This window comes from Phanerochaete carnosa (assembly GCF_000300595.1).
Source record: "Phanerochaete carnosa HHB-10118-sp unplaced genomic scaffold PHACAscaffold_48, whole genome shotgun sequence".
In the NCBI taxonomy this organism is placed as follows: Eukaryota; Fungi; Basidiomycota; class Agaricomycetes; order Polyporales; family Phanerochaetaceae; genus Phanerochaete; species Phanerochaete carnosa.
The window spans coordinates 1-10,784 of NW_006767675.1; the positions used below are offsets into that span (position 1 = coordinate 1).

The 10,784-nt window shown below is 50.8% G+C and overlaps 2 protein-coding genes across 2 annotated transcripts; one reads left to right on the forward strand and one right to left on the reverse strand.

Annotated features, from left to right (window-relative positions):
- Nucleotides 1-414: 414 nt before the first annotated feature.
- On the forward strand, nt 415-1,801 carry PHACADRAFT_201922 (uncharacterized protein; the record flags this gene model as incomplete). Its single annotated transcript, XM_007402201.1, has 2 exons — nt 415-502; nt 1,125-1,801. 2 exons carry the CDS (start codon nt 415-417, stop codon nt 1,799-1,801), a joined length of 765 nt encoding a protein of 254 aa, XP_007402263.1.
- Nucleotides 1,802-9,808: 8,007 nt separating this feature from the next.
- On the reverse strand, nt 9,809-10,605 carry PHACADRAFT_265765 (uncharacterized protein). Its single transcript, XM_007402202.1, has 2 exons — nt 10,322-10,605; nt 9,809-10,279 (listed from the first exon to the last, which is right to left on the reverse strand). The coding sequence occupies exons 1-2, from the start codon at nt 10,373-10,375 to the stop codon at nt 10,067-10,069; spliced, it is 267 nt and encodes an 88-aa protein (XP_007402264.1). The 5' UTR covers nt 10,376-10,605; the 3' UTR covers nt 9,809-10,066.
- Between the last annotated feature and the right edge of the window lie 179 nt (nt 10,606-10,784).

A 10,784-nucleotide genomic window follows, 5' to 3' on the forward strand; every position in this document is an offset into this window, starting at 1 on the left:
AATGGGCCTGAATGGGCCTGAAATGGGCCTGAAATGGACATGGCAGCTATAGTTTCAGCAACCATAAAAGGTAATTTGTTACATACATTTTATGAGCACCTTAATTATACCTGCTCGAGACATTTTAAGAGTATTTCAGGACTATCATCAGTTTTTTGGTCTGTTAAATTTCCGAATCTCCGAAAGCGCTTGTTCCTGATGTCCTGAAATGTATTACAAAGCCATCAGTAATGATGGCTTTCCCGGCAATTTCCGGGACACTCATATGACCAGTACAGCCTGCCTAACTGGGATGTTTCAGGTTTATTTCAAAGCGCGTGACAGACAGCCTTTTCTGACAAGAGAAATTGCCTCAAAAGTGACAGAAAAGTGAGCATTTCAGCACTCGGGAAAGTTGCTGGAAAGTCTCCCGAAATGTTACATTTCGGATGCCTTGTCTGGGACATTTCGGGCCCTCTGAAATCTGGGGATGCCCGTAGTGTCACCACATTGCGCTTCCTCGGTAACAGCCGCACTCCGGCCTCCACCGGACATCCGATCTCCGTTGGCCCGACAACGTCATACGCTATGACACGCCGGCCCTGTTTATCCCCGAGTCCGATCGGCAATGGACATCCTATCTCTGTCGGCCTGACAACGTCATACGCTATGACACACCAACCCTCGCTCCCCCGAAAAAGTCCCCTAGGCACTAGCAGCCACCGTAGCACAGTCGCTTATATAACGCCTGGTCTGTGCGCAACCTGACTAGTATATAAGGAGCCCCTTTGTCGCTACCTAGCCCCATCTCAACCTCTTGGTTAATTGGGCTAGGTAAGCCTTCGTTTGTACATTAGTATAGTCACTAATACACTTGGTTAATTGGGCTAGCTGAACAAGCTAATGCACAGTCGCCAGACCTCGTCGGCGCCGCCTTCTGATTAGATCCATGCGGTATCCCTCTTGGTGTGTTGACACAAGTCCACATCATTAGGTTGAGATCTTCGTGCACCTGGACTACTACCCCCTATCCAGTGCCCCGTGCACAGTTTTAAAAAAGTTTATTTCCACCGTTTGAAGAGTAAGTCTCTTCGGCGATTGGTGGCAGACGTACGCGCGCAGCGCTAATCCCTGCATAAAACCAGTGCCGAAGGATTTGCCTGACTGCCCCCGCGCTTTCAAACGCCTCGCGGACGAGCGTCACCCCCGCCTCCGCCGCACGCTGCCCGAAGCTGTCTTCGACCAACTTAGTCGAGAACGCGAGGCAGGCGCCCTCCACCAGTACACTACTACCGAACTCTGCGCTGTCGTCCGGCACGTCTCCACACTCCTGCTGCCTTCCACCGCACTCCCGACCATCAACTGGGACACAGTCGAACAGGCTAAACTCGCAGCACACGACGATTGCCAGCACTTCCGAGCGCAACGCGATCAAGCTAACGCTAGACAGAATGCACACGCCAGTGCTTCTTCCAGCCGACCTCTAGCCGATCGCCTCACCGCCACTCCCACCTACACGCCCATTGCCCCAAAACCCGTCACCATCAACTTCGCTCGATACTTAGCCGCCGACCTCGCTCGCATCTTCGCACCGAAGTTTGCAGCCACCCTCAAACGCTTCAACGTCCTTGAAACGCTAGACTGCCCCAACGTCCTAGCCAACGACATCAGTGTCGTCTTCAAGCTTCATGATCGACTCGCCCACCTCGACTGCACTCTCAAAGACGTGTCCCGTGTCATCAGCATCGAGGAGTGGAACCATTGGGACTCAGGGTTAAAACAGATCGGAGGGATCTCATTCAAAGGACTGTGGTGCAACTGAGTCCAGATTTTTAAAGCACTTCGTGCAGTTTGGGTTAACAGATATTTTGATTAAGCTGGAGGAGTACATAGTTTTTGAATACATAGACTACGACAAGGAGCGAATCCTCAACCCGTACATACTAGATTACGCACTCGACCATCTCGTCGAGTTAGAACTAGTACAGCTATTCCTAGAACTCCCTTTCCACTTTCTATAAATCCGTTCTCGGTCCTCTCGGACGAATCAGAAAAAGTGGCAGACACTCGCTTAGTCTGCGCGGCCTTTGCTCACATCTTCAACTTTGAGGAAGCACGAGACTACCATCTAGACGACAGGAGAGAATTAAACACTTGCTCAAATTATCTCTGTCCAAACCAATATTACGAGCATCGCACACAACCAGTTACCGCTGAAAATTCACCGTATCTGTTCATCAATAGCAAACAAGAAGAACGGATCCGAGCATGGTACCACCTGGAAGAACCGGTTACAGCAATGGACATCCCCCCCGCGCCACAGCCCCACCATGCAAGACGTTATGAACCTCATGGTCACGCTCATCCAAAACGTCAACAATCTCACGACCACCGTGAATCAATTCGTGGCAAATACACGTCAGCCGGTTACGTCCATCGCCTCCTTCCGGTCCCGGTCCTTTGTTGAGAAACCGACCACTTTTGATGGTAAATCATCAGAAAAAGCCAGGCTATTCCGCAGCATGTTCCGTGTATACGTCCGAGCAAACAAAGAAATATTCGCCTCGCGAGACGCCAACGACGCTATCATTCTCGATCACTCCGGTAACTGGATAATGAACCCGCTCAAAATGATCACCAGTATCCTCTCCTTCATGACGGATGACGCAGCAGTCTGGGCACGCCCTCACATCGAAGAACTTTCAGACGGTAACACTCCGTTTAATTCTTCCTGGGACGAATTTGTCAAGCAGTTCTCAGCGAAGTTTGAACCCATCGATGCAAAGAACGAGGCCAAGCAGAAGCTCATGTCGATCAAACAAGATGACAGGACATTTGCGGACTATCTCTCCGACTTCGAGACATACTCTCGTCGCACCGGCTGGTCGGACAACGACCTCTACGATCGTCTCAAGTCCGGGATGAGTTCAGAATATCTCAATAGGCTGTCCTACTTTGCCCCTTTGGCCACGGACTACAACTTGGTAAAGAAATATGGAGCAACAATCAATCTGCAGAAAGCAGACCTGGCGGCCAATCAAGGCAAACCGGTCTCGCAACCTCGGTCATCAATGACACGCTCCTCAGGCTTCCGCAACCCCAATGCCACGGACATCGGCACTATGGAAATCTCTGCCGCGTGCTTCGACGACCTCTTCCAAGGTCTCAAGGATCCTGCCGAGATCAAAAAGCAATACAATAAGCTCATGGTCGGTTGATGCCGTGTCTGCGGTTCCAAAGGTCACAAGGCAGACGGCGCTCATGAGGACACTAAGTGCCAACACTGCGGCAAGCCTGGTCACTGGAAAAAGCTCTGTCTATCTCGACTAAACGGGCAACCGCCAAAATCGCAATCGGTTCGAGCGTCATTGTCAACTAGCCCCTCGACATCTGCCTCCGTCTCCGCGTCCCACGACTCTGCTGCCAACATAGCCAGTCTCAAAGATATGATGGTCCTGATGCAGAAACAACAAGCCGAGCTGATGGCAAAGATCAGCCAGGGTTTTTAACAAGGGCCCAGACTAGAGCTGCAGCTCTGGCACCCGGTTTAGATGAGCGGTCCTCAACAGTGCCGGCTCTTGTATACTCAGACTCTGATCCCTCGGATCACATCTCGTCGTGTACCGTATCGTCCATAGATCATCTCCCGTCTCACTTCCGTGTATTTGTAACAGTGTCAGGAATAAACAAATCTCTACGCACCCCTGCTATGATTGATTCCGGTGCCACCAGATACTTCCTGCATGAAAAATTCGCATGAGAGAATAACATCTACAAACGACCACTCAAACGACAGATTGGTCTCCGAAACATTGACAGTTCAACTAACAGTGCCGGTACAATTACACACTACGCTAAACTAAAAGTCAAAATTGGATCACGAGCTTCCGAAGAATACGACTTCTTCATTACTGACATTGGCCCCGAAAACATTATCCTCAGACTACCATGGCTGAAGAAAGTCAACCCCACTATAGACTGGGAAACAGGCGAAATGATGCTTCCTGACAGCTCAGAAGCATCACCTGATTTACCTGCATCACCAAGTTTAACTAAAGTCGAAGCTAATCGAGCAGAACGCTGGGCCTGGGTGAAGGCCGGTATACTCGATAATGCCACAGACAAAGTTTATTGCCTAGCAGGCTACACCTACTCTCAGAAGGTCGCCATCGAGCAGAATAAGGAAAGGTACTCGAAAACCTTCGAGCAGCTTGTTCCAAAAGAATACCATCGACATGCCCATGTCTTCTCTGAGATAGACTCGATGAGACTCCCTGAACATAGGACCTGGGATCATGCCATCAACTTCAAAACGGACGCTCCTACAACAATCCGTTCCAAAGTCTAACCCAATGAGCCCAGCAGAAAATCAGGAACTGCAAGCCTTCCTCGACGACGCAATCAAGAAAGGCTATATTGTCCCTAGCAAGTCGCCCATTGCTTCGCCCATCTTCTTTATTAAGAAAAAGGACGGCAAGCTCAGGCTTATTCAAGACTACCGCAAACTCAGCGACGTCACATCCAGAATAGATATCCACTGCCCCTAGCCAATGATATTATCAACAAGCTTCAAGGCGCAAAGATCTTTTCTAAATTTGATGTCCGTTGGGGATACACCAATGTCAGGATTAAAGCCGGAGACGAATGGAAAGCCGCCTTCGTCACTAACAGAGGACTCTTCGAACCACACATCATGTATTTCGGGCTTACCAACGTGCCAGCAACCTTCCAAGCCCTCATGGAAACGATCTTTGCAGATCTCATTGCCGAAGGAAAGGTTGCAGTATACCTAGATGACATCCTCATTTGGTCCTCAGACCTCGCCTCACACCGAAAAATTGTGCACAAAGTATTAGAATGTCTCAAAGAATACGACCTCTATCTACGTCCAGAAAAGTGTGAATTTGAGAAGGACCAGATCGAGTACCTAGGCCTACTCATCAGCGAAGGATCAGTCAGCATGGACCCAGGAAAAGTTAGAGTGGTCACAGAATGGCCTGCGCCCGCAAACCTAAAAGATGTTAGAGGTTTCGTCGGGTTTGCCAACTTCTACTGCTGGTTTATCCAGGACTTCTCTAAGATTGCCCGCCCGTTGCACGACCTCACAAAGAAAGATGTTCCTTTCATGTGGGGCTCTGCGCAACAGCAGGCTTTCGATACATTGAAGTCCAAGTTTACCACTGAGCCCATCCTCGCCTTCTGGCACGCCGACCGAGATACACGCGTACAAGTCGATGCTTCAGGCTACGCTACCGGAGGAGAAATCAGCCAGCTAGACCCGAACGACACTCTATGGCATCCTATCACCTTCCGATCACAGACCATGAACGCTGCGGAGCACAACTACGAAATCTACGATCGCGAGCTCCTGGCTATAATCGAAGCTCTAAGAGATTGGCGTCATTTCCTAGAAGGACTGCCCAAACCATTCGAAATCTGGACCGACCACGCTAACCTCCAATACTGGCGTACAGCACAACGGCTTACACAATGGGGCTCTTGAACTAGCCGACTACGACTTCGTGCTGACTCACAAACCCGGCAAAACACACCTCGTCGCAGATTCACTCTCTCGCCCCGGCTCTCAGTCCATATCCGACGACATGGATAACCAGATGCAAGTGGTCCTGCCCGACAACCGATTTGTTAGTGCTACACACAGCCCGGAACTAGGTCCGGCGCATTTCGCATGACTAGCCGCTACGGCCTTCACTACAAGTTTGCCACTGGAAAAGGAAGTTCGCGACGTGACCTCACTAGACGATGAGGTCTCCACAGCTCTCTCTAGCCTCCAGACAAAAGGGCCTCGCAAGCTAGTCAGTGAACTAACAGAATGGGAAGAGAATGACGGGCTCGTCTATTACAAAGGCAAGCTCTACATACCAAACGACATCGCCCTTCGTAATAAGATCATCGAGTCCTGTCATGATACACCTATGGCAGGACACCCAGGAAAGCACAGGACAATCGAATTAGTCTCCCGCTACTATTGATGGCCAGGCATGAACCCCGCTATAGCACGATACGTAGCTGGCTGCGATAAATGTCAAAGATACAAAGGAGCCAAACGTCCTAAAGTGACTCTCAAGCCACAAGAAGTTCCTGACAGGCCTTGGCAACACATCGGAGTTGACATGATTGGCCCCCTTCCTCAGACAAAACCTCCAGGGAGACATGACGCCATCACCGTCTACGTCGATCACTACAGCGATCAAGTACACTTCGCGCCCTGCCGCACTACTCTCACAGCGGAAGGAGCATCCGAGATACACTTCCGCGAAGTGTTCAGACATCACGGCATCCCACGCAAAATCTTCTCTAATCGCAAACCCCAATACACAGCCCGCTTCATGCAAAGTTTATACAAACGACTTGGTATAGAGTCAGGTTTAACCACAGCCTATCACCCAGAAGGAAATGGCAAAGTCGAACGAAAGAATGCTGAGGTATCCAAATTCCTCCGGTTATTCTGTTCACAACACCAAGACGACTGGGACGAATGGCTCCCAATGGCAGAGTTCGTACTCAACTCGTGAGTACACGCTGGAAACGAGCACTCTCCTTTCGAAGTGCTCTATGGATATAGGCCCGACTTCACTGTCCCAGCCGGAAAACACTCCAACATCCCCGCACTAAACGACAGACTAGACAACATGGCCAAAATCCGTAGAGAAGCAGAAGCAGCGCTCTGCCAGACTAAAGAAAAGATGTAGGCAGACTACGAAACTCGTAAAAACTCGCCTCACTCTTTCAAAGTCGAAGACAAGGTCTGGTTATCTTCAAAAGATATCTCGATTCACCAGCAAACTCGAAAACTCGGACCCAGACAACTAGGGCCGTTTACAATCACCGAAGTCATCGGAGAACTTAACTATCGTCTCGAACTACCCAACTGGCTCAAGGTTTACCCCGTCTTCCATGTTGATAGGCTCAGCCCATACCACGACAATGGAATGAACAAACCTACACCTCCTCCACCAGTAGTAGTCAACAATGAGGAAGAATACGAAGTCAAAAAGATACTGGACTCACGCGTCTACCGCAGGCAGCTCCAGTACCTTATCAGATGGAAAGGATACGGACAAGGTGCCGACGAATGGATTTCTGCCAAAGACGTACATGCCAAAGAAAGCATACGCGACTTCCACAAGCAAAATCCCTTGGCACCACGACAGATTTCCACCACCTCCTTCAGCGAGCTCCACAGTTGCTTCAAGCCTATCCACGAACACACCGATCCCAGCTCAACACTCGCCACTAATTCTAAAGCGGCAGAATTCGAGTGGGAAACAGGCAGAATACAGGCTATATCTTCTCATCAGGAGCCTCGATTGTAGTAGGGGGGGGGGGGGGTAATGTCGTGGGCGTAGCCCTGGCCTCCTATTTTATTTCCATTTTCCCCAATTTATTCCACATTTATACGACCCTCCAAACGTCGTCGGCGCATTGAAGCCAGTTTACAAGTCCTAGCCGCGTGCTAACACCTTGAGAACGCATCACCGACAAGCACGCATCAACGCATCAGACGCGCCCATATCACCGCTGCCTCGTCACCACATTGCGCTTCCTCGGTAATAGCCACACTCCGGCCTCCACCGGACATCCGATCTCCGTTGGCCCGACAACGTCATACGCTATGACACACCGGCCCCGTTTATCCCCGAGTCTGGTCGGCAACGGACATCCTATCTCTGTCGGCCTGACAACATCATACGCTATGACACACCAACCCTCGCTCCCCCGAAAAGTCCCCTAGACACTAGCAGCCACCGTAGCACAGTCGCTTATATAACGCCTGGTCTGTGCGCAACCTGACTAGTATATAAGGAGCCCCTTTGTCGCTACCTAGCCCCATCTCAACCTCTTGGTTAATTGGGCTAGGTAAGCCTTCGTTTGTACATTAGTATAGTCACTAATACACTTGGTTAATTGGGCTAGCTGAACAAGCTAATGCACAGTCGCCAGACCTCATCGGCGCCGCCTTCTGATTAGATCCATGCAGTATCCCTCTTGGTGTGTTGACGCAAGTCCACATCACTCATCCCGTGGTTCGCGCAACGGTGTGATGTCCTGCAGGACGCCCATCAGGTTATCAAGAGGCATCGATTGCTATCTCGTAAAGAGCTCGTTAGGATGGACAGAGAGACGTTGAATGGGACTATCATCTTAGAGAAGCTGAAGGAGGCGCTGCATGCTCCTGACGAAGCAGCTGAAGAGGAGGAAGAGGAGGAGGAGGAGGAAGAGGAAGAGGAAGAGCACTCTGATGATTGTCCCCCAGACGTAACCGAGAACAGAGTACGGATTGTTGAATGGTAACCTCTCCATAATCTAGTCAGTGTCATGAATATTACACACTCCGGATGGTTCTCCCAGATTCTATAGTATTCTTTCACTTTCTATACACCTCCGTATATTTGTAGGATATTCCAGATATTCAGTCTGACATGTATATAAGGCGCTCGTACTGCTCAATAACAAGCCAGACTCGAGCTGGTCTTTACTCACCTCCATTCCTCTTGTCTGTCTCCTCAGCCTTGTCATAGCCCAGTCCAGTTGGATTGTTGGTTGCTGACAGTCAGTCGATGCTGCATATGGATTGTACGAATGTAACTACGGAGATGCATCAGCTGTTCAAATACGACGACACGTCGCAATCTTGTATATATGACGACATCACAAGTTTCCACGGGCACGTCCTCTACTCGAATCGTGTCATTCGTGCAACTATACATGCGCAGAAACAAGCTGATCAGTCTCATAGTTCCTAAGTCTAACCGCCGCATCTCCGCAGATAGGCTGTCGAGTCATCGATGCTCGGCAGACGAGACTCGAGTCCACTATCCACTCCTCTACGTCAGAAGGTCTCAGTACCGGCCCAAAATCTAGCGACACGTGGACGCCAGCATAAAGCTCGACGGTGAGACAGGGCATCTACGTGGTAATAGAACGACGCTTGGCCGAGGTCCGGGCAGGGAGCCTAGTAGTACAACTTAGGGCCGTAGAGCATGGCTTAAATGTTAAGCAGCTCCTTCTGCGAGTAGTTGTGCCACTCTTTGTCCGTGAAACAGTGTTTCGTCCCAGTGTACGCCGAAGCCTATGTATAGTGATGTGCGGGCCCGGCTTGGGCTCAAAGCCCGGGCTTGGGCTTGTGGCAACGTCGAGCCGAGCCCTGAGCCCGAGCCGAGCCCGAGCCCGGCCCAAGCCGCAGGCTTAAGCCCGGGCTTGCTCACAGTACAATGGATATTCTGGTGCTATGAAAAGGGAGTATGTTTGGATGTAGTAGATTATTGCTGCATGTACTCACTGAATTCAGCCTCCAGAAGACGTACACTTGCAGAATAAGTCGAGTTGCAATGAAGCCCACGAGCGCGCGCCTATGGCAGACACCAGACGGTGATGCACAGTCGTGCTCGGCGGGAACCGTCGAGTCTAGAATATCCATATCATGTCTGGTATGTACATATTAGATATCTCTCACCTTATTCTGAACTCAGGGGACAGTAACAGAGCCAGTGCACCCAAGCCTGGGCTTTCGGGCCGGGCTTGGGCTTGACTACGCTCCGAGCCCGGCCTTGAGCCCACTGCCAGGCTTGGCTCGGGTCAGGCTTTTTGGGCCGGGCTTGGCGGGCTCGCAGGCTTTGAGGCCCGGCCCGCACATCACTACCTATGTACGAATGCGGTTTTGGTGAGAAACAATAAGAGAATCCGCACATTCTGCCACACGTTATACAAGCATGCTCCTTTGATAGATTGAAATGGATAGTAATGTGGTGGCGAAACTCTCCCTGCAGTACGAGACTTACTTCGGAAAGTTCATTTCATCGTAAGCGCCTATATTAATTACTAATGCTAGTACTAGTACTCCTTCGACTTGGCGACCACCATGACGCCAGCCTCCCGTCTCTTCCTAACCCATCGCAGTTGTAAAATTGCCGTATGTTGCAGGTTCCGATACGAGCCCCGCTTTAGCAGCACGGCGTATGCGGCTGTGCCCGCCTTACCAGCGGATGTTCTGTTCTCCGTTCCTCGTCCGACCGGCGAGCAGTACCGACGCGACCCCGAGAAACAATCAGCGTTGGAAGACCCGTTAGGGCCGACAATCTGACGGTTTGAGAACTTCTGACGCTGTACGCTGCCGGCCAGACACTGCGCCTGCCGTTGTGTGCAGCGTTCGGGAGCAATCAGGGATCACACTGATCGCCTTTTCCACGGAGGACACGTTCTGCCAGTCCATGCCAGGGAGGTCGCATAGCTCAACCTCTTCGCAGGAACCACAGAAAGCTCGTGACGAGTCAAGCGACTATGACGGTGTATTTGAGTGGAACAGCATGCCGCCTGATACCAGGGCGTTGTAGGCCAGCCCGATTCCGTTCTTCTGTCCTTCGACTTCTTCCATTATGCGAGTATAGGATTAACAGTATTAGCCAGGGCGCACGTCAATCATGCTTCGCTAATAACGGGGTGCGATTCAACAAGATATGTCTCGGAAGGTACGCCTTGACACAGCTCTTGTGTATTTTTACACGCAACGCCTTCGATTTCGTCTTTCAGCCTACTTGTCCCCACCGCGCCGCCCTGGCCGTATGGCTCCAATGTGCAAGTGTCCTGTATGTTTGTTTAATGAGCTGCAAAGCTGCACAGGGCTGATTTGACACTCTAGGCCCATCTGTGGAGTATAAAACAGCACGACGGGGTCACCGACATCCCTCAGTGCTCTGAGCATCTCCACAGCGGACTCAGCCATGTACACTTTCACGAAGTCGCTCACCGCGCTCTCTCTTCTCGCGCTCGTCAAGGCGTTCCCC